This window comes from Trachurus japonicus, chromosome 19 (genome assembly GCF_045865225.1).
Source record: "Trachurus japonicus isolate A0001 chromosome 19, Traja_1.0".
NCBI lineage: Eukaryota > Metazoa > Chordata > Actinopteri > Carangiformes > Carangidae > Trachurus > Trachurus japonicus.
Window position 1 is genome coordinate 17540147 of NC_140925.1, and position 24211 is coordinate 17564357.

A 24211-nucleotide genomic window follows, 5' to 3' on the forward strand; every position below is an offset into this window, starting at 1 on the left:
AAGGTCACATGACATAAAAGTGTTAGGCTGCTTTATATCTCATCATGGTAGGAGATTTTCCTATCTGCTACATGTTGATCAGTCAAGTGTATTTCATGATACCACCACTAGGAGGCGCTGAAGTCAGAAAATGTGTGTGTTCTTCTGATCCTTTTATTTCCTTCAAATTAATAAGCACATAAAAGTTAGATAGACTGTTTGCAGTGATGCACATATTATGTACAAGCGCATGTGCATGTGTAATGTTAGTGATAAAAAAACAAAAAAACATTTTGTACTACATTATGACTTTTAAATAAAGAAGCAGCACAAAGGAGTTTACAGATATAGATTTGTCTTTATTTGTGTGTCTTTCCATCACTGTGTCCAGTTCTTGCAGCAGTTACATGTGTGTGCGAGGAATGACTGATCGGGTCAGGACGAGCTTCTTATGATTATGACCCCGTGGCTGGATCCAGCAATATCAACTTTTTGAGGTTTCACCATGTGTCTCTTACATACAAACTGTACATATATACTTTTACATACATACATATCATAGACATGTGGAAAAAAAAAAAAAAGATCCTATCAAACTGTGATACTCAGCTCAGACGGCATGCTGAATGCAAGTACTGATTCAGTACACGAACATACGCCACATACGCACGTGCAGGACACACGTGCATACAAACAAGAACACATACATACTTTGTTTTTTTTCTTCTCTCTCTTTACACGCGATAACACATTTTGAAACAAACACACATACACTGAGCTTTTTTTTTGTATCCTTTCTCGGGCACACGCACGCACACACACATACACAAATTAGAGCGACATGCGGCTGACGGTTAACACTGCAGGATTGAGTTTCTGACTCTTTATACAGACTCAGTACTGAGAATAAGACCCTCCTCTTTTTGTTTCATTTCTTTTTTTTGCCATTTACCCGCAACAGCATCACGACAAATGTGTCTCGAAAGTTGAGAGAGTTTGTCTCGATAACAGAAAAAAAAAGAAAGAATCGCCTTAGCAGCAGTTTCATGAGAAGTTTCAGCACTACTTTGCTTTTGTGTACAAAAAAAAAATAAAAATCATGATTTGACGGCATGATGTAACACGGACAAACACTGTGAGGGATTGGGGAACAATGCAAAACTGTAAACAAAAGTATGTATAAAAATATAATATTCACTGTGTAATCTCAACCCCCCCTTCCCTCCCCTCCCTCCCTCCATCCTGTGACTGTTGGAAGCAGCAAGGCAGAACAGAAACAGATCCTTTAGTCCTTGTTGAAGAAAATGTTTCCTCAAAAACATCAGACAACTAACAACTACAAACTCACACGTAATGAACAGAATTAAGTCTCACTCGCTATACAATATTAATAATATCATTTGTCTGGTGATTTGTTTTGTTTTTTATGATTCCCCCCCACTCTTTGCATTTGGGACAAAAAAAATGCATAATAAAACAGCTTCTGTCCTTGAAGTTATTTGGTCATTTGGAAGAGTGTGGGTGTGTCAGACAAGTTGTGTGCTTGTGTCCGGAAACTTCGATCCTTTTGGGTAAAAGTGAAATAAAAATCGAAAATTCACATCCTTCGCTAAATCAGAGCCCTGAACCCCTGTGGAAGGTCGCTGCTATTTCTTAGCACCTTTGGGTGTTAACGTTTTGCAGCTGTGTGAGCGTGAAGCAGGACACTGGTGAAGAACAGCATTTTGTGATCATGTAAACCTTCCCCAGATAAACCAAGGTTTAAATTTAAAAAAAACAAAACAAAAACCTTTTGCCCTTTTGCCTTCTCCTGTCTTATGTGAAAGCGAGCAGACTGATCTTTCTTTTTCCTAGCTGATAATCAGAGCTGATTTCTTCTCTAGCCCCTGAATTCCAGTGAACAACTTTTTTGCATGTGTGCAATATTCCCCTCAGCGCCCAAACAAATCTCCCTTCCAGATTTCTTGCATTTTGTTTGGTTCTTGCATTTTTTTTTTGTCTCTACCCGGCCCCCGGCAGTCAGTTCATTCTTGAAATGTCGTACAGAGGAGCTGGATTAACATGTATAAGGGTGGTTCTGTGGTAGAGTGACTCAGGTGGGCCTGTGTCTCTGTTTCCTTTGCCTCTGTGATCACTCCGTTACCTGTTCCCATGTGACGGCTCCTTGCATCGTCCCTCGCCTCCTCCCGCAGGCTGTGCTGATGGGGGAGACTTATTCGTACTCCAGGAATTGTTTGTGGTAAAACAAAAGGTACCTGAGGAGAAAAAAAACAGCACAGGGTTCAGATTGCGGTTGCGTGTAAAGGAACAGTCCCTGTTACTTTAACTCTTGCAGCTCTTTTATTTTCATTTCATTTCAGATGCTGAGCTGCTGTGACCTGCTCACCCTTCGCTATCCAGGACGTCCTTGATGCTGGCCTTGGTGATGATGGCGTCGTCACACTTGAACCACTGGTCCTTGTGCTGCCTGATGAAGGTGGTGTAATGGCCGCTCTCTAGCGTCCCCTGGTGGTTCACCACAGCAAACAGGCTATATCTGAGGGACACGAGGAGAGAGAGAGAGAGATTTTACAAGGTTAAATTCACAATATTCTAAACTACAAATATCTTTTAAAAAAATAAAATAAAATACAGGTTAGATGACAGTTCACAAATTGACTGACCACATTTTATTGGTTGACAAAAAAATTGAGGTTGTAGATTCTCCTCAGTGAAATAAATTATTACTAACACCTAAAACTGGAACTTTTTTGGAGACACTGCTGGACCAGGTTCAGTGTGGAAACTCTGGAGTTAAGTTGTAGTTTGGACAGAAACAGAAGTCTTTGGACAACATGGTTGCTCACTGATTGGGTGAAATCAGTGAAAGCAACATGAATGGAGAAATACACATGTAACTGGTCCTGTTGTCTTTGCTGGCAGCTTTTGTTCAGTAAAACTCTGCATTTTAACTCGACTTGCCGCATATTTTAACCGACCAAAAAAAAGCCCCACATGCCCCAGAGCGCATTAATGCTGAATGGTGGCTTTCACATGTGTTGGTCTGGAGGGTGATCGCATTTGTTTTAAAATGAAAACAGAGATGTGCGTCTTACTTGTTGTCATTGTTGAAGGGGTCCACTGTCTGCTGGTACTGCCCGTTCATCCTGCTCTCCTTACTGGGTCACACAAAACAAATGCAGAACAACACAAGAGTTAGAGTTGTTTTCTTTAAAGTCTGTTTTTTAATTGTTTCTTTGTTATCTGAAATGTTGTTCTATAATTGCTAGAACCCGGACATTTAAAGGGATATTTCAACATTTTGGCAAATTCACCCATTGCCATAATCCCTATACTATTAGTATGTACAGTAGTAGGTTCATTACCTTTAACTGTCGGTGCAAGCTGTTTCGAGTTTTGAGAGAGTTACTGTATCTTATCTTATCTGAAGTGTTTCCCTGATCACTCAGACTATAGAACAGGCAGTCAGTCACTGAATTTTTTCCAGAACAGGGCTCTCTTCAGTTTATCCGCTTTTTTTTTTTTTTTTACTTCTTATCTTACTTTCTTGTTCTATTTTCAGGTGAGTGCTTCAGATCTTCATTTGGATTGTGCTCACCTGGAGGCCATGAAGGGAGTCATGTCCAGCTCCAGAGGGAAGGAGACATAGGTCGTGATCTTCCGCCGAAGTTTGGCTGAGTGCTCGAACCTCTGAAAACACACACAAATACACACACACAAGTTTTCTCTACAGTCATAACCAACATCCTCTACATCACCCAGTTGTATTTATAAAGTTTTTATTTCCTCTTTTCTGCATAATTTATTCTTGTGTATTTTTACCTTGCTTATTCAAACAAGCCGTACTTCTTTTTTTTCATGACCACCCATGCAATATCTCCGACCAAACAACATGCATATATAGTTTTTTTCTCTATTTATATATAGTTTTTAAATAATATTTTATTTTTATTGTACATGTATCCTGTACTCTTTGCTATTGCTACAGGTGAATTAATAACAATAAAAAGTCTTATGTCTACATAATGCAGGTGTAGGTCGGGTCTCAACACTGGTAGTGACTCAATGACTCTTCCAAAACAAAGGGGCGACAGGTGATGCATCAGGATTTATATCTGATAATGAAAGGATGAAAGCTGTATAATGTTAACCTATACATGAGTTTACCTTTATTAGCTTGCGGCCAATCAAATGCACTGGCATGACTGGTAGCACTGGAATTATCTATCAAAAGTTCACTATAATGACAATAAGGACAATATAATAATAGGGACACGTCCTTTACTGTCCATAAGCAAATCTACACCCATGCATCACAGACCCGTTCTTACCTTGAGGTGAAAGCAGGCCACAATGGGCAGTTTCTTCATGGTCAGCTGTTTGGTGGACTCCTGGTAACTATGGCAACCGCTGCATTTGATCTTAGCGCTGCTGCCGAGGTGCTCTGGTCTGGTGAACCTAGGGAGGAGAGGGTGTGATATTTAGTGCACGTGCAAGAGTGTGTGTGTGTGTGTGGGTGTGTGGGTGTGTGTGTGTGTGTGTGTGAGATGCTGCCACCTGAGGTCTCTGCTCCAGTGAACTCTGGGAAAACGGGAATTAGTTTCAGGGAAGCGTGTCTGTATGTGTGTTAGTGGCTGCTCTCTGAGGGGTTTAGTGTGATGATTCTGGGAAGAGCTTTTAGATTGGTTTTGTCTCTGAGCTTGTCAGTGCGTACAAGTGTTTATGTTGGCTTTGGAAAAAAAAGAAAAAAGCCTGTGATTCTGTTCTGGGGCTGTATGAAAAGGAAAAGTAGATTTGATTCACACAAGAAGTCAATAACACCACAGTCAGTGGTATAAAACGTGTAATATCTGACGAATTGTGTGATGGAAGATCAGAGGTGTGGCGTCTCTGCAGGCAAAACTGAGTGCAGTGTAAATGTGACTGGAGGCTGAGGTGACTGTGAATCAGAGTCATGTTTGTGAACCCTTTGTTTGTACTTGTAACTCTCTCTACTGCAGCCATCTAACTATCTAACTCCAGAGTGTTTCTGATGATGTGTGTTTGTTACCTGCGCAGACAGTCTGTGAGCGTGGTGGCTCCAGTGGTGTGACTCTCTCCGTTGAGTGCCGACCCGTCTCCTCCGGGGCTGAGGGGCCAGAACGGCGTGGAGGATCCTGGCAGGTCCAGACTGATGTCCCAGAACGGGTCTATGGTTGTTGAAACACCACTGGGAGCAGGACACAGAGGCAGATGATGAGTACAGACACAAACACAAACACAAACAGACACTGGACTTAGTTATTTCTCCTTTATTGCGATCATGTTGCTAATGTTGACAGCTGGGCTTCTTCGTCTGGGCTGTGAAGATTACTCGGCGGCAGCTTGGCACTGTCAGTTGCTGATATAAAGCAACATATATTAGCTGATAGCGTTAGGGAGAAAACTTGGGTGGAGACCAAGTGCTCTAAGTTGAACTCCAGGGGGGGCGGAGTCTGTCCCAGCTCACACTGGACACGCTGGACATTACTGCTACATGATGTGTCCATATCTGCTTCACTGAAAGATGCTGTGATTAATCATTTTCACTGTATTGAGACAAACTTGATGCCAAGTTACAGACAGCTGTGTTAAAGGGATACTTCACCCAAAATCGATAATTCACCAATTGTCTACTCACCGTCATGCCAAGGAAGGGTTCGGAGTTTTAGTTTTAGTTCACAAAATGTAAACATCTTAATAATACACCTTTATTTTTGGGGACCATTTAGAGTGTTGGTTTTTAATAGGTTACTATGCTTTTATTTTACTGGTCCGGTCCACTTGAGATCAAATTGCGCTGTATATGGCCCCTACACTAAAATTAGTTTGCTACCCCTGAGTTAGAGGATGGTTGTGCAAATAATAAGATGAACAGAATACGGGTTAATAGAGGTTGATAATGTTTTCTGCTGGATTTAAAGGGGTCATACAATTTGAAAAAGGTCAGTTTGGCTCGCTGCCTCTGAAGACCAGGTGTAAACACAACTAAATGAGGTCCACATCAGCCACTGGGATGGTTGTAGAGGCAATACAGAAACATTGAGACAATTTTTAAAGAGATATAGTCATAGGCATGGTTCATTTTGTACAACATGAGGAATCATTTGTGTTAATTAATCTTAAATTATAGGCTTAAAAGAGGAACAATGCAGGATTTGTAACTTAACTACGCTACATTTTTACCTTAATTAAACAGTAATTGTGATGGTTTAATAAATGGCTTAACTTGTTACGAGGGAGAATGGAGGTTCTCTGCCTTCCACATGTGTGTTACTTATTGCGTCTCTTGGCTGAAAACCAACCTTGCAAGATCAGCGTGGCCGCCGCCCCGGTGTCCCAGCTCTCATCTCCGCGCCATCACGAAACAAACGCGCCTCATAACCCCTAATCTCTTGTTTATCACAGATTAAACTACACAAATATACACGTCGTAACATTGTATATCATATATAGCATTATCTACCGCTCTATTGATTGATTTCTCGCAGGCTTCGTTGTAAACAAATGCACATGGCCAGGAGGAGGGTTAGCAAAACAGTGGAAAAGCGACCCGAATTTACATAGTTCCTCTCACAGTGACCATTTGACTGTATTTACCACTGTGGTCTCATGAAACATGAGCTGTACTGATGCCACCTCCTCCTCCACATCCGGAGTGCAGCATCTAGAGAAGCTGTCAATTAATCAATTAATGGTGTAAACAGCTTTTAGTAAATTAGTACATAAATGCTTCATTTTCTTTCCCCAGTCTTCTATGAAATATTTATTAATAACTATTAATATTTATCACAGAGCATGAAACTCCAGCAGCCTGTCTGGCCACCAGGTGGAACTAGAGATTAACTTCACAGTCTGTACGCCATGAAGGGTTTTTCCTGTTGCTGCAGTGAGGCTGTTCAGTGTGTGCATGTGTGTGTGTGTGTGTGTGTGTGCGATTGATGGTGCAGTGTGTGAGAACGATGGAGGAGAGGGGAGAGGCAGCAGGGTCACCTCAGAGCAGGGGGATTACAGAGTTCTGATCCGGGCTGGCGACTGACAGGTGAGGCGTATGGCGGTTTGCACGGGATGGTTTTGCTCTTTAAAAATTCTTCATACGGTCTCGACTGAGCATTTAATGATTCTTTGTGTTGTTTTCCCCTCGGTAACACACAGACAGAACACACACTCACTGGCAGACTTGACAGGTGACGTCAGACTGCAGGCCTCCTGTGAAGATCTGGTCGATGATGCAGTTACAGTGGTTTGGGTTGTTGGCTTTCTTCCCGTTGTCGTCTGTGTAGTAGATATGAACACACACACACACAGTCACTAAAAGCAATGCTGTGTAACATCACTGCCACCCTCTCTGCTTATAATCTGCAGAGGGAGGCACATCCCAGAGTCAGGACTGTTCCTCTCCATCTTTCTGTCAGTCAGTGCATCTCTCACTTCTCTCTCCATCATCCTCTCTACTTCCAATCATCCCTCATTCCAACCAGCTCTCCTCCTCTCTGCCATTCTTCCTGATTTTTCCTCACCTCTGTTTCTCTCGTGTTTTGATGTTTACGCTATAACAGTCACAACAGTCCATTTGTGTGTCTGTGTAAAAAAATTTGCATTCGACCTTTGCAGTGCCTGTGGAGGACGTCCAGCGCCGCGATGAGGAACTCGTGGGCGTCTTGCTGCTCGTAACCGGCCAGGTGTCGGGCGTGAGTCCACACCAGGTGCAGGAGGCGGAACGGGATGTGAGGCGAACGATGGCCTGAGTAGAACTAAAACGGGAAAGTAAGACAGTTTGTGAGACAAAACTTCGATATGTCTTGTGTCTTTTAGCTGTTACTGAGCATGTAGCTAAAAATATGTTCTGCGAGGTCACAGTGACCTTGACTTTTGAGCAACAAATTCTACTTGGTTTATCCCTACATCCAACTGGATGTTTGAGCCAAATTTGAAAGAAATTCCCACAGATTCCAAAGTCACACAGTCACATACAGAGCAATGCAAGAATGGAAGAATGGAACTCGGTACTTGGTAGTTCTATTAAACAACTAAATAGTATAAAAGCTCTAAAAGAATATTACTTAAAAAAGAACTTCCATTAATTAGGATGTTGTTCTTGATATAAGCATATAACTTATAGTATAGTCAATTGTGAATAATTGGGTATGATTATATTATAAAACCCTAGTTGGAGTTGTCTTGTCTTGTTAATTTATTGTTGTATCAGTAATGGTATTGTTGAAAATGTATATAATGTTGTTAGTGTATATACTGTTTTATATCTATGTCTCTATTGTCTATTGTTTGTATTGTTTCATATCTATGTCTATATTATCCAGTGTGAATGTGTACTCTTTTATTGTCTCCATGTACTGTATACATTTTGACCCCAGAAAGAATAGCAGATGCTAATGGGGATCTTAATAAACATAAACATAAAGTGTAACTGAAAGGGACAACCCAAACACATAATGCCTCAAAAAAATAAAAAGAAAGAAAGAAAAAAAATGTGTGTAGGTACCTCCTGGAAGAGCTGTGACATCTCACACACCAGGCAGGTGTTGCTCTGCATCTCGCATTTGTGTCGGTCAGACAGGAAAAAGTCACGCAGCAGTGGAGTGTGTGTCAGTGCCTGGACGATGCAGTTCATGAAGCACGTGTTGCCCAGGTTTATGAGACCACGCAGGCCTGAGAGCAGAGCAGAGAGGAGGGAAACAATAAATAAATAAAAAAAACCTGAACTGAAGAAGCAGACAACACAGAGCACACGAAGAGAAAGAGCGAGACGAGGAGGAATAAAGACAAAAGGGAGGACAGAGAGAAAGAAAGCTGAAGAGAGCTGGATCATTTTTCTTGGCTGCTGCAGTGGGCCAAATAAGCTGCAATGCTGTTAACGACAGACACACACGAGCACACACACCACACACACACACTGTAGTACCATGATGTCCCTGAGGCAACGCTGGGCTGCACACAGGGAAACCCTTCAGATTACAGCCAACCAAGCCACACACAGACACAGAGGAGGAGGAGGAGGAGGAGAGAGGGAGGAGAAATCAGGAGGGAAGGTGGGAAATAAAAAGGATGGAGGGAGTGGAGAGAGAAAAGAGAGGAAGGATGGAGGTGGTGTTCTCACAGATGAGCAGAGCAGCCGGGCCTGTAATTTCCCTCACCTAAGACGGTGCTGAGTGAGGACGGTAATGGTGCTTGAGCAGATCCCTGCAGGCGGCATCGAGGTGCTTAACGTACAGCAGCTCTCCTCCTCCCCCACTCACTAATATTCCCTACGCTACAAATACATTATGTTGTCATGTGTCATGTAAGATGTTTCTAATGATTTCCTCCTTCCTGTATGTAAATTAGGTGGACAAAATATTAGAAACCTTTCAATATACAACACCAGCACCCACTACCACTGCTATAATAACCTCAGCTTTCTGACAGTGTATTAGGCTGTGGTCAGTAGGCTGTAGTTCAGATCTGCTTTGGATGACACAGTTTATATCAGCACGTTGACGGCACTACGAGTCACACAAAGCACTTTGTGTACAAAGAATTTTTGTTGATGTAGATATTGAAAATGTCCTCGCTGCTGCAGTGACATGATACAATTGAAGCCCTCCCCCTCCCTTCACGTCCAGCATGGCCTTCTGTCTGAACCCGAGTGACCTCTCCACAGAGAAAGAGAGAGAGAACAGACTCACCGACCATCAACTACAGGTTGAAAAAGGTCGGCATAAGAAAGAATGGAAGCCCAGAGAATTAAGAGTCTGTAAACACTGTTCTTCAGGAGAAATAGAAACTGAGACTCCATCGTGTCAGGGAAAAACATGTGATGAACTGTTAAAGGTCTTTCTGGGAGAAGATCCACAATTTATAAAGTTAGCTGCACAATATGTAACAATCTGCCAGAGACTAGAGAAACACATGAATGCTGATCAGAACCATTATTGCTATAATATGATGTTGTTTTGTTTTTTTTATTATTATCATCATCATCATTTAATATGAACTATGTGTATATATATTTTTCATTATATATAACAACTTGCAACTGCCTAATGACACCCAATCTGTGTATAACAATGTATAAGAGAGAGAGAGACAGCACTTCATCAGCGCATGCCGCACACATACTTTTTATTTTTATTTGTATTTGATTCTGTGAGTTGTATTTATTTTCATTGATTCTTGATGCTTTGGCAACATACCGGTAGTTCTCGTAACATTCATGCCAATAAAGCAAATCTGAATTTGAATTTGAGAAAGAGAGAGAGCGAGAGAGAGAGAGAGAGAGACTGACCAATAGTACAGTTGGAGGTGATTCTTCTCCTCTTGGGGTTGTGACGGAGCAGCTCCAGCTCCCTCTTGGTGGGCTCCCACGTTGAGTACTTCTCCCCTATGCCTGGAGGAGACACACACACACACACACACATACATACATGTTTGCAAATTGCATCATGCACTTTTCTTCCTTTTGGGTGCTGAAGGCAAAGCAAGTGTATTTGTTTATGACCTCACAACAGCAAGTGTTGTTGTCTACAGTGGTTGTGTCGAAGGACAGGCGGAATAAAGGAAGTTAAATAAAAGGAAAGAAAAAAACAAAACTCAAATTGAATAAAACAGGATTAACAGGGAAATGCTTCTTGGCACTTAAACAGGCTGTGGCTGTGGTGTACTAACTTTAGTAACATCTCCATCAAGCAAAAGACATCACCAGGTGACTCATTTCCCTGTATTCGAGCTTGTGTGGCAGTGATGCTACCCTTTGTCTCTCTGTATTTTCAATTACCGGTAGTGCATAATGTATTTTGTTTATTCATTTATTACTATTTTTTTATTTTTTATTTATGTCTATTGTCCTGTTATTGTGAGTTCATTTCATTTTTATGTTGCCACCTTGTGGATATAGACTTTTTCCTCGATGATTTTCTTTTGTCTTGTCAGTCCGTAACTGTAACTTTGTTCTTGAACAAATCAAAAATAAAATATTACAAAAAAGACATCACCAGGACACAGACTTCCACCTACTCTACATGACTAAAATTAGGGCCTTTTCTGTGGACGGCTAATGCTGATTCATGCCACTGTGTCATTGTGTTTTCAGGCCTGTCACGTGTTAGAGCCATAAATACTCGGACGGTGCACGATTTCAGACTTGAAGGTGCTTCTAATGACATGACATCATAAAGGGGCAGTCCGCCTCACACCTCTCCTTATACCTTATCCCCTGCTCTTCACTCTCCCTCCTGCTGACTATATGATTTTGTTGAAATGTTTGAATTCAATTTTAAAACTCATCTTTCTACCTTAGCTATCACTTAGTGGCTTCAGTATCTGTTAATGTTCTCCTGCTGGTGAGCTGGTCTCCGTCTCATCTATCAAATCTAGCACATACAGTGCAGCTCGTGTTGTCCTGCCGATGAGATTACTGTTTACTTTCTGACAACCACTACATCTCTCTAATCCTGTTTTACTTTCCTCCCTCAAGCACATCCAGCGATGAGGCTGTGTGTCTCTCTCTCTTCACTCAGCCTCTCTGTGCTGCTTCATCATCAGCTCTTGTGAGACCTCGCTCCCTCCTTCTATCTGTTGGTATTTCATTCCAGATGTTTTGGATCTGTCTCTTCTCCCTCCACGTGTCCCTGCCCCCTTTGTTTGTTCCTGTGATGCGTGAACGATTTTGGCTTTGCCGCCTGTGTTTTGTCTCCTCTCTCATTTTTCCAGGTCTTCGTAGCGGGGAGGAGGAGCTCAGCCTCGGTCTGTTAGAAAACACCTGGAGGCTGCTCAATATTTTCAAGCTACGATGCTATAATCCTGGCTTGTAGATCTACTTTGTCTGTGTTTGTTCTTTACACATCACATTTATTACATGTCTGTGTCCATGTGCTGTAGGTTGATTGGCGACCAAAATTTGGCTCCAAATTGCCCGTTGCTGCAAATGTCTCTATATGTTGTCACTATGACAGACTGGTGACATGTTCAGAGTGGACCCCACCCTCACCCTCTGTCAGCTGGGATTGGCTCCAGCCTCCCACAGTGAATGGATAAGCAGTGTATAGATAATGGATGGATGGTTGCAGATACAGGCAGATGATTATCGACTGTAGGTCATCAATTATTCAGTAATCACATCCAATTATTTCCCTGATTAATACATACATATATTATTTAGTTTATGAAATGCAAAAGTTGAATTTCATATTGTTTCAGGGGACAGTTTGTTTTGTTTTGGATTTATACTTCAAGGAAAAAAAGAAATGAAGTATTATTTGTTGTTTATTTATGTTTAAATCACATGTGTATATAATGTTGTTTACTGAAGTGGGTACTTGATTCTACAAGACCGAAATAAACAAACTAAACTAAACTAAAGCCAACTAAACTAAACTAATCTAAACCCAACTAAACTAAACTAAACTAAAACTAACAAAAACAATTTTTGAAACCAAAGGTATTTAATCAACTGTCATACATGAGAAAACAGAAATTATTTGGTACTTTTGATTGGGAAATAATTGAAATTATTCAATTATCAAAGAAGCTGGAGATTCATTTTCTACCAGTTGACAAATTGGTTAAATCCCCTGGCCTCCCCTCCCCTTGCAGCTCTGCAGCAGAGCAGACCTCAAATTTTCTGGGAGTGTGCTCCAGCTCAGGCTAATTCTATCAAACAATTTTCATGAAGCGTCTACCGTCTGTACTTATTGCTATTATTTTATCTTCCAGGCCTGTTTCCAGCCAAGTGAATAAAATATAGTTGTTTCTTGCTTAGTTTTGGGTGGCTCACAGTGGTGCAGCACATCAGAAACGTATTACATGTTTTATGTAACAATGCGGAATTCTTGTCAAGTGTGACACAGGCTGTGGTCTATATGGTGGCGCCACCAGTTTTGGCTTTTGGTGGACCGGTCCAAGTCCAATTCAAATGCCCTGGGCCTATTTTTTCCTTCCACTCCCTGGCGGATGTTGTCTGACACTGGCCTTGGTGGAGCTCTGTCCTCTACTGAGCTCATTTTCCTTTTCTTTTTTTTAATGTTATTGGCACATGAACATTAAGGAAATGTCTGACGAGCTGAATGTCATTCCCTCTCTTATTATCTAACTTTACAGATAAAGGAGTGGTGATGAAGCAGTGCTTGTTTTGAATTCCTTAGATATGGGAATTGGGAATGAACTGTTCTGAGTGAAGTGGCTGGCATGCACAAGATGATACGTCGCTCATTACAAACACTGGAGACTTGAGCCTTGACTCGCTCTTCAGAGACTTGTGACTTGACTTGTGCTTTGCGAAACATTCATGGTACGTTTTGTGTTTGCTGCTGCCATACCTTGCATTTTCCAGGCTTTCCTTTGTTCCTCTTTGGCAATCTGTTCCATGTCTTTGTCGTAAATGTAGTCTTGGCACATAAAGCAGTAAATTCCCCCGTACAGCAGGTCAATAGCTGGAAGGACAGAGAGGGAATGAGAAAGAGAGAGAGAAAGAGAAACAAAACAAAATGAGCTGTTTTATTCAAATGCAGGGACACTGGGGTTTATCTGTTATGACTGTCATAGAAGGCTGTGCTGTAACCGCTTCATCTGTCAGTCTCCTTCTATTCAGGCCACGTTGCCATGGTGCTGGCAAGGTAGCGAGGGGCTTATCTGCTATCTGTTAACACCATCCAGAAACGACAGAGAGACACCCTGAGAGGTGGACAGGAGCGTTGAGTGAAGGTGGGGACGAGGCGGAGGAGGACACCCAATCTCTGGATGTCTCACGCTCACTTAAACGTTCACACCGAAACTGTCCTTCCACTCCCTCCCTGTCTCTTCACCTGCTCTGTGTCCTTCAGCTACCTGTTTGCTGTTACCACGACAACCGTCTCCAGGGTTCTGCCAGCTGTCATCCTCTGCAGGTATGGAGCAAAAAAAGAAAAAAGAAAAAAAAAGAAGCAAAGCGATGACAGGATGGAGGGAGGCGAGAAGGTGAGGAGGTAAAAGTGCTACTACGTTCGACTGGATTGACAGGAGACAGCGGGGAAGACGAAGCTGATGATACCAAAGCAATTAGATGAAATCTTGTTACAATTCTGAATATCGAATTGTAACCATGGGAACAGGCAGAGAGGGTAAAAGAAAGGAGAGAGGCACGGAGAGATAAGCCCAATGCGAGGCTGCAAACTCAATACACCAAAACTGCATAAAATGGTTAGAAGATGGAACAGTGAGGGGGGAAAAAAACAGAGGAGAAGAAGCGGAGAGGAGGAGGAGGAGGATGGGCCCGAGAGTAATGGAGGCTAATTCCGCTGGGTTTGTTAAAGACGACTTAATTACCTCCTCACCAGTCTGCTGAGATCTGTCTCTTTTTCATTTGATCTTTTCTCTCCCTCTGTATCGCACCATTTCTGACTATGTTTTTACAACATTTAATTCAGAAGCTAACCTAATTAAACTCTCTCTCTCTCTTACACACACAGCATTACATGCAAAGGCATAATGCACTCCCTCACCCATTACTACTGCAGTATTTCCCCCTGAATTAAGACTGTATTTGGTGTGTGTAGCTCAGGGGGGAGGGTGCGGTGGGGATTCTTGAATTCATTATTAAGCACTACTGTATGCATACAGTGTCAAGTGCTTTGTGACAGACATATAGCTGATAATTATATACGGTTCCATTGATTCACATGACAGCCCTCACTGACTCTGAGGGTTGGACCTCTGAGGGTTGATTGATTGGCCAGTGAGTCCAGTCCCATCACATCACGTGCTATGGTTTGGGAATATGAACCACAGGCACAAAAAGAGGTGAAGAAATAAGACAGGAAGGATAGATCGATTTGAAAAAGAAAAAAAAAAAGAAAATCAGTATGTGCTGGATACTGTAGCCGTCTGCTGCGAATAAATCAATGTATGACTGAACTCCTATCCCCAACCTAGTTCTAACATGAGCCCTAAAACCAAGTCTTAGCCCTCTAACAGCTCTTTGAAGTTGTGAAGAGAAGCTAAAACGTCTTCACAACACACATACGCACACACACTCCACAGGGGGTCCTCCTGAGACGAGCGATAATGCAGAGTGAAAAAAGAGTCCTCATAAAAACAAACAAAAAAACTAATTCTCAAACCCAGCCTTTGTCATGCCAAGTATTTGCTGCAGAACCGTTCTCCTCCAAACATAAAGCTGCAAGTGAGATGAAAAGACAGACACAGCAACATGTAGACTGACAAGATGTGGCCTTGTGTTGAAGATACACTGTTTAGAAGACCTTTTGAACAGTCTGTACTTTTCATTTTATTCACTTTGTACATTTTTGATAAGGTTTGTCTATTCATTAGATAGTTAACCCTTTTAATACCTTTTATCTGTGGAGATGATAAATACTCATAAAGCCATAACAATCATCTGCTGCTGCCTTAGAATTTACTCTGTATTGATGTGAAAAGCTTTTTCTCCTCCAATGACAGTGTCATATTGACTTGAAGAAAATATGGAAGAAAATATATTGTTTAAACTTTAGATGAATGAATGATGTGAATCATATGGTTTGGATTCTGCAGTTACGCCAACTGGGAGCATTGTATTACACAGTGCTCTCCACCAATATCATAATAAGACCAAACCCAGTCAGAACTTACAAAGAACATACACAGGTGACATTCAAACCCTCCTTGAGGCCAAGTCTTTCACACTCTGTTGTTCTTGATTGTTTTGCTTGATTAAATGCACTTCACAAAACCTCAAATTTGAATCTGGCAAACTCTAAAGCCAATGCTTTTGAGACTTTATGGTGATTGTTAACAATCTGCATGTCATTATCTCCCGCCCTTCACTCCCAGAATGCTTCGCTCTTCAGCGGTTGCTTTTACAGAGTGAGCTCAGGTAACATTCAGCATTTCCCTCTGCATTAATTCAGTGATTCTTCAGCAGTGCTTTGATTATCACAGGCCGCGTGGCCCTGTGGGAGTAGCAGAGATTGGGAAAACAGCCAAGCCTTCTTGGTGTTCGGCAAACACCCACATCCTCGTTCAAAGTCTGAAGTCATCCAGATTGTGCGTCTTTGATGCAAATATTTAATTCGGGGAATTGAAATACAACTTTCCCCATTTCTCGCTATGAACCCCTGCCAATGGAGCGAGCTCCGCGTGAGCTGTGGTGAGCAACACGCTGTGGTTCCTGCTGCATTTCTGAAAATAGAAGTCATTTTTATGGAGGAACATTTTAACTCTATCGCAGATTTTCACTAAAATCAACTGTTGTGCCATGTTTTCCAACACTTTCTCTGTCCGGGAAAAATAATCCAGTCAAAAGATTTTCATCATTCATCATTTTTTGTGCTTCCTCATAAAAATTCTGAACGTTCTGAGGGATTTTGGAGGAAGCTGATCGTAAACCAGGGCAGTGTACCCAATAAAAGTAGATTCTTGGCGTGCGTGAGTGTGCTTAATTTTAATCAGCTGCTATTAAGACAGATCTTATTCATTAGGAGGTTCGCTAATGCATATATTCCCTCTAATGGGCTGCATGTGGCCAAATACACAGGTGACATTCAAATCCCCCTTGAGGTCGGGCCTTTCACATTGTTGCAATCACGTTGCACTAGGCTGTGTAGCGGCTCTCCCTGCCACTCCTGCTCGCTTTGCTTGATTGAACGTATCGCAAAACCTCAAATGAGTCCAATAAACAGTGAAACTATCCTCGAAGCCACATTACATATAGGTGCAAACAGCAAAACGCACACACTGTGCTGTTTATGAACCATCGCTATTTGATGCAGTTGCACCAGGCGACATCTTCGTTAGCCACTCGGCTGTATAATTAGTGCTTTTAGCTGCTTTTGTTCAGACAGAAGAGGCATTACTGACGGCAGTGTGTGGGGGTGTGTGTGTTTGGGTACATGGTGTACTATACCGTCAGTGTGTGTGTGTCTGTTTAGTATGGAAGTACCAACATGTTATAGCAAAGAAGGTTAATTGCTGCTGGCTTGGACGCCTTGAAGCTTCAAAAACACACCTGCTTGTATGTGTGTATGTGTGTGTGTCGGTGTGTCGTACCGAGGTTATGCCTTTTGCTCTTGGCGTGTTCATGGATGTGTTTTTTGGCAAAGCAGGCGAAGAAGACGCAGTAGAGGCAGGAGTGGAGTCTGTTCAGGTGGGCACCGCACATGTGGCAGATGCATGACTTGGCCTGAGGGCGAGAAAACAGAAAGAGAAATGATTGGCAGCATTGTTGCACCAAAACCAACACATTCACATGCAGAACCAGTAACTCATCATGTGGCTAATTTTAGAATATACATCAGTTTAAAAGTAACTTAGAAACAGAAAACATAGCTGGGCTGTAAGGCTGCAAAACAAATAGTGATGAAAACAGAGAGGAAACAAATCATTGGATGTTCATCAGGTTGTGTTCTGCTGTCTATGAGTTATCCCCAAAAATAAATACAGTAAGTGCTGTTTGGAGATTTTCTTTTCTTTTGAGTTGATTTGTTCTTTGTTCCCAGCATCACAATGCACCGTCTATTAATGGACTTCACCATCACGTGTGCGCAACAGCAGGTCTGATGTGTTTTTAATGGTTGTGGCGGAAACACATTTTGTTCAACATTTCAAAGCTTCTTTTCACACATTATGTGACATATAACCATTTCTTGGACCAAATCTGTCATAGCATATATTACTTTTACCTCCTTTATTATTTAAATACTATTCAAATTGCCATTTAATAGTTTTTCTACCATGTACAAAACAAGTATTTTGGCACTTACTTGGTTCATTTTTCCAGCTATAATGACTTACATAGCAACGTGTAAGATAATGTAATGTGCAAATCTAAGTTGCAGCAGTATGACTATTAATGATTAATACCTTCCTATACATTCTATTTGAAGGTCTTGTGGGCAAGATGAGGGAAAGAGGGGGAGCATGACTGAGGATGGAGGGCAGATAGCTAAAGTTCAAAAGCATGCAGATGAGGAGCTGACATCCCAATGAGCCAGCATGGGTATGAGGAGGTGAGAAGAAATAAGAAATGCCCGGGAGAAGAGAGCAGGGGGAATAAGAAAAGACAGGAAGGACAAGAAAGAGGATGAAAGGGGCGATGAAGGCAAAGAAGAAAGTCAAAGACAAAGGGAGAAGATTAGAGAAGATGTTTCGTTTACAGAGGACATAAACATGCCGACTGGAAATAGTCACTGCAAAGATAATGAAGTTGTAGGGTGGTACAGTAGAATGTGATATTCCAGATAAATGAATAATGGAAATACAAAACCTGAGGAGTTAGTAGGAAAGTGCAAATATTCTAAGTGGAGCTCAAAAAACTTGCTTTTTATGAAAAACTGTAAAACTTCAAGTAGCTGCCATTTATTTTTTAGTCCATTGATATAACAATAAAACATTTAGTTTGAAAGATTGAAAAAATTACATTAATACATTTTTTCAAGAGGAAAAACTGCCATGTAGATAAATTTGTTGTAGAGTTCAATGAAAAATCTGTTAAATATGAGCTACCACCAGCTGCCAGTTAGATTAGAGATTTGATATGGGGGGATAAAAGGCGAGCTTGTCTCTGTACACATTATATCTTTGTTGTTTCATCTGCACACAAAAGAATATTAACCGTTTCCCACTGTTTCCAATCTTTGTGCTAAGCTAAGCTAATTGTCTTCTAACTGTAGCTTCATGAGAAAACACGTTGATTAAAATCAACGTGTTTTCTCATCTTGGTCTCAGCAAGCAAGTGAATATGCGTTTTATATGAATGTACCCAGAGACTGCCTGTTCTCTCACAGGTTCTCTGGCTTCCTCCCCCCCAGCCCAAACACATGAACATTAGGTTAATTGGCAGCTCTAAATTGCCTGTAGGTGTGAATGTGAGCGTGAATGCTTGTTTGTCTCTGCCTGTCGACCCTGTGATAGACCGGGAAACAGTCCAGTGTGTATGCTCTGTGTGTCCTCGCCCAATGTCAGCTGAGATTGGCTCCAGCATTCCCACCAGCAAACCTTCCATAGCTAAGCGGTGTAGCTAATGGATGGATGGATGGATGGATGAATAGAACCTGATTTATAATAGGCCATATGTGTAGGCTTCATGATGTTGGAGGCCAAAACACACCTGACAAAAGACCAAATTAAAAACCTGTTTGACATTGAATCATGGTCAGAATGAAGATGTTTACCGAGAGACAAACAAACCCGGTTGTTGACATGTCTCTCTCTGTGGACAAAGACGCAAAACGGGGGAGAAAAAAAAAGACACCAACCCATTCTTATTCCAGTCACCCACACACCTCCATGCATAAAGTGCTTATACAGCACATGAATAATGAAAATGCATCAATATGCAACAATCTCCCCTCACTCATTCTTCCAGCTGTCAGAGTTACACTTACATTTTTCCTAGTCCCTGTACACAGTGTCTTCATGTAGCAACTTGTGTCTGTTTGTCTATCAAAACACCTTTACATGCTTTGCTGTTGTGTTTGCAGTAGTCTGAGTGCAACATGTAGTAGTTATAGTCAGTGATACAGTGGTTGTGTTTTAGCACAGTGGTCGTGTACTGACTAATGGGCTTGGGGCCTAGAGAAGCAGAGATCTGTCCATGTGTGAGTGCTGCACCGTCGGTGACGGGCCATCTGCAGGCAGGAAGTTATGTGAGAGGAGCAGGAGAAGGTAATGGGCTGGAAAGATCCTGGTTAGAAGTTTAAGTGAGGACATTATCACAGTGTGAGCCGACTGCAACAGCATCCATCTCTTCATTCGAAGGGGAAGGCTTGCATCCAGGGTACGTGCCCAGACAGATGGATTAAAGGACTATTTACCAAAGAAATATATTTATTAGGGCTGTTAATCAACCTGTGAATAATCGCACATTTTTTTATCTGTTCTAAATGTATCTTAAGAGGGATATTTTTCAAGTGTTAATACTCTTGTCAACATGGGAGTGGGCAAACATGTTTGTTTTATGCAAATGTATGTTTATTATTATTGCAACAATCAGAAACAAGGACAAATCCTCTCCAGAATAACCTCTGAGGTGAACTGGTTGGACAGTTATCCATGTGTCTCGATATACTCTGTCGCCTGGCGGTAACTGGGTGTTTTCACACTGGTGCGGACCAAGGGTGCACACACCAGATGTGAAAATGATACATTATTTAATTTTTCAGCTCGTATACGGTTCACGTTTACACACGTTTGTTTTCACTCTGGTCCAAAGGCCACACCACTGGCAGAGCGTCATGTTTCCATGACGACTGACCGGAAGATGCGTGGTGGTACATCATGTTTTGGAGCTGATCAAGGTCTGGCTGCGTTCACAACGGACCGCACCAGAGTTTGACTCCATGTATAGATTTTTCGACGGCTTTGTTGTAAACAAATGCACATGGCCAGGCGGAGGGTTAGTAAAACAGCTGAAAAGCGACCAGACTTGCATAGTTCCTCTTTAACCGGTCATTATCGCGTTAACTTTCGCAGCCCTGATATTTATATTATACTGATCTTATTCTACCAAATACCACATATTTATGACCAAAGGTAACATCATAACAAGGAGCTTTCTTAATGTTTGCTGCTGTGTCCACCAACCATTAAAACAAAACATCCATCTGGACAACCAGACAGTCACAGAAATATGTGATGGACATTTCAAATTAAAAAAAAAAGTGCTTTGCTGGAGTTTGTCCCTTAATGCATGAAAAGCTGCAAGATCCTCAGCCACAGCAACACATCATATCCAAACAGTGCTCTATTCAAGTGGAGTTTTGTTATTATGATAATTACAAGTATCGTCTGACTGATACTGGATTTTGATTTCCAAATCCTAACTCAAAGAAAAAAAAAGACAGATCAGCTGATGACAAACTAAGTCAATTTTTAATTACTACTTTCTCGATGAATCATATGGTCTATAAGATATCACCAAAAAAGAAAAGAAAAACGTCCATCACAATTTCCCAGAGCCCATAATCACATATTGATATTGATCGGGTCAAGAATTGTAAATGTGCAGCTACGACAAGCAGCATATTTACTGGCTGAGGCTGCACAACAGAACAAGGACTCCCATTGCCAGCTGCATCGCCCACTTCATGTATAGATGTGTATCTATCTACACAAGAAATAAAGAAAAATCTCAATACAGGTCATCTACTGCAAAGCTGGACATGTTTAGTCCAAGAGCTCACACTGTCAGCTGGACGTTTAGCTCAGAGGAAATATTTCCTTAACCTTGTGTTGGCTGATTCTGTTGTGTGTTGCTGTGAGTGGAGGCAGCAGTGTTGGTGCAGGCTGACAGAAGACCGCCTTAACAGGACTTAGGAAAAGTGCTGCAGATACTGCCACTAAGCTCTGAGACTGAACATGACTGACACTCAGAGTCATTTTGCATGTCTTTGGTCTTATTTTACGGTTACCTGGTGAATACTTTTATATGGTAAAGATGAAACGCTTCACATTGGCAGACATTTGACTCGCATTAGCTTCTGCACGGCGCCCAACCGGTATCAGCCTCCCAGAGGCATGGGTTTGTTATGCGTCAGTCAAAACATGGAGTAGGCAGTGACACCACCACTCTGGGGAGTGTTCCTATACCTCTCTCACCAAAGATCACAGGGTGTTTTTTTCTTTAAAGGAATGGCTTTCTCCTTGTTTACAGAGTGAGAATGCAGCAGACAAACTGAAGCACTGCTACTGGTCCTTTGTGATTGTGATGCTTTCAGCGTATTTTCACAATATTGTGACAATACTGAAGATTAATCATTTTTCTCACTATAATCATGATGTCAAATTTTGATATTGTTAGATGTATGGGTCCTACTGGATGTTAAACTGTGATGATAACATATAGAGATGAGCTATTTTACCACTAACAGCATCATGGGAAAGTGAATCCTTTTGTGTTTTACATTGTAGCTTAAGTGGAATCAGAATTATCATCTGAATGACTGAGGTAAATGGATGCCCATAATGAAATCTAAGCGTGGTTCCTGACCATCTGAGAGCTGCCAGTAGTGATGACATGGAATCAGATGTGAATAATAGGGGAATTGTCTGATATTTGATGCCTGATATTTTAACCTGCAAAGGATATTGCTGTTTAAAATGATGGACAGAACTAATTTAAAACAAACAGCGATTATTTCTGGCACAGTGTGAGATATGCCCTGTTTGTCTCCTCTGAGGCTCAATATAAAGACAGTGGGAGCAGTGAGCCTGGAATATTTAATAAAACTTGTAGCACTGCCAATTCTCCCAGAGGCTGATCATGCATGATTCTAGACACTGCCTCCACACAAGCACGGATGAAATGCAGAATGCACTGGTTGAACATGAACATGTGACTTGAGTATGTGATGGAAAACATCAATCACCCTCCTCTCGAAGGATCCACGGCATAATTGTTATCTCCTGAAACATTCAGAGTGCGTAGAAACAAAAAGGGAGAGGCACACAGGATTTTAAACACAATATCTGCCGTGAGAGTTCCCTGAGAGGGGCGTGCTGTGTCTGAATTGGAAAACAGAGCCGTGATCAATAAAAATGTAGCGCCACGGGGAAGTGATACGCAGCAGGGATGTGAGCCCTCCTGCCAGCCTTGTCTGCTCTTCAGGGTAGGGTGGTGGTGGTGGTGGGGGGCAGGGGCAGAGAAGCGGGTGCTTGCTGCATGAGGAGACACTTAAAATATTTACACCACTTATTTTAGTGTGTAAACCCCTTCTGGCCCTGCCTCCTCCTCCTGATCCCATGCACATGACAGGGGACATAGGGGCGTCCCAGTGCGCAGAGAAGTGCAGGATGCAAGTAGACAGGCACAGACTCGCACTGCAGATGCAAACACAGCATCCTAGCATGAAACTTAAACTGTGAACAAGTCTAATAAGACAATAAAAGGTGGGTTCCTCTGTAGAAAACATGAGCATAACCTGTATTGAGGCTGACAGGATGATTCACACACATCCTATTGCTTTGCAGGTCTTTGATCCCGTCATGCAGTGCGAGTATATCGATTGGAATAAGCAGGATAGCAGGTAAACAGTGCGTTGTTTTGGAAAGATTCAGGGCTGCATAGTGAATTTTACACCCATTAATAACCCCCCACACGCTTCCTCCTCCTCCTCCCGTGCGAGGAAACCCCTCCATGTAATACTGGACGGAGGCTGTTGGAAGGAAGTACAGCCACTGCAGCCAATGCAAACAGATGCAAAACAGCTTTTTCTATTCCTGTCTTTCTTTTTGTTGTCTGTAATTCTGTCTCTAGCTCAGAGGTAGGCTAACGGTCTGCGGTTGGGAGTTTGTCTGTTCCGCAATAGACCAGTGTGTCAGGTGTGTTAGCTGCAATTTATACCGGGTCAGATAACAAGGTAAAAACTACACTGAGCGTGGGAAAAACATAACTGGAGGGAACCAGTCACAGTTTGACGTCCACAGAGACTATCTGTGTGTCAGATGGTTGGGTTGTTTTGGAAGGGCGGGGAACTGTCCACGCACGCGATGCCAGCTCTCACTCATACACACACACTCATGCACACACACAGTCTGTGGTACGTTTGGGTCTCTTGTCAGCACTCAGTTTCCTGCCTGTCACTTGTTGTTACCTTGCGTTTTCTGGTCTCGGCTGAACCGCTCCACACGAAACACTGATAAATAACCCTCAGGTTCTGCTTCCAGTTGTCCACTTTGAAGCTGCTGACATGGGGGCAGCCCGCGGGACTCATGGTAGTCACAGCATCCGGCTTTCCCGTCCTCTAGGGGCGATGAAACCTGTTCGAAATCCCTCCACGCAGACCCAAGTCCAAACGGGCTGACTAGCTTGCCCAGGTTCGTTATCCACCGATTGCTGCGTTCTGGCTAACTGGACATGTCCTGGTTGCAGTAACGCGGACACGCGCAGCGGCAAACATGAAGGCGAGTTTCCAATTATTCCTCAAACGGAGTTGAAATGTTATTCATGCGCGTACATCCAGCAGGGCGTCGTAAACGTAGTTGTTCACATTGGCTGAATTACATGTTAGCAAGCTGGCTAAAGTTGGGTTAGCACTGGAATTTCAACAGTAGCTTACACGGCGAGTGTCATCAAGTCCCGCCCCGTTCATGAGGTTGAGCCAATGAGCGGCCGGAGCTGCGCGTGATTGACGTTCGCCAACTTTCTTCTAGTGATTAAGTCCCGCCTCTGTTAAGTGGATGCCGCATCGTGATTGGTAACATTTCCCCAGCGAGCCACATCCGCCAGGATAAGGGCGTTCATTGG

General features: G+C 42.3%; 1 protein-coding gene across 1 annotated transcript; it reads right to left on the reverse strand.

The window, feature by feature from the left end:
- Positions 1–345: 345 nt before the first annotated feature.
- On the reverse strand, positions 346–24032 carry usp22 (ubiquitin specific peptidase 22). Its single transcript, XM_085762455.1, has 13 exons — positions 23559–24032; positions 17017–17149; positions 13311–13424; positions 10283–10384; positions 8501–8667; positions 7604–7751; positions 7170–7272; positions 5030–5188; positions 4311–4437; positions 3578–3669; positions 3075–3137; positions 2366–2515; positions 346–2234 (listed from the first exon to the last, which is right to left on the reverse strand). The coding sequence occupies exons 1-13, from the start codon at positions 23676–23678 to the stop codon at positions 2192–2194; spliced, it is 1521 nt and encodes a 506-aa protein (XP_085618581.1). The 5' UTR covers positions 23679–24032; the 3' UTR covers positions 346–2191.
- Positions 24033–24211: the final 179 nt, after the last annotated feature.

What these genes read in the sequence shown, in the direction of transcription:
- usp22 (XM_085762455.1), bottom strand. Translation starts at nt 23,678, where the DNA reads ATGAGTCCCGCGGGCTGCCCCCATGTCAGCAGCTTCAAAGTGGACAAC. An exon ending in TGTCACAGCTCTTCCAGGAG is followed by an intron (nt 7,752 to 8,500) that starts GTACCTACACAC and finishes TTCCCGTTTTAG; the next exon opens with TTCTACTCAGGCCATCGTTC. An exon ending in CCCTTCAACAATGACAACAA is followed by an intron (nt 2,516 to 3,074) that starts GTAAGACGCACA and finishes CGTGTCCCTCAG; the next exon opens with ATATAGCCTGTTTGCTGTGG.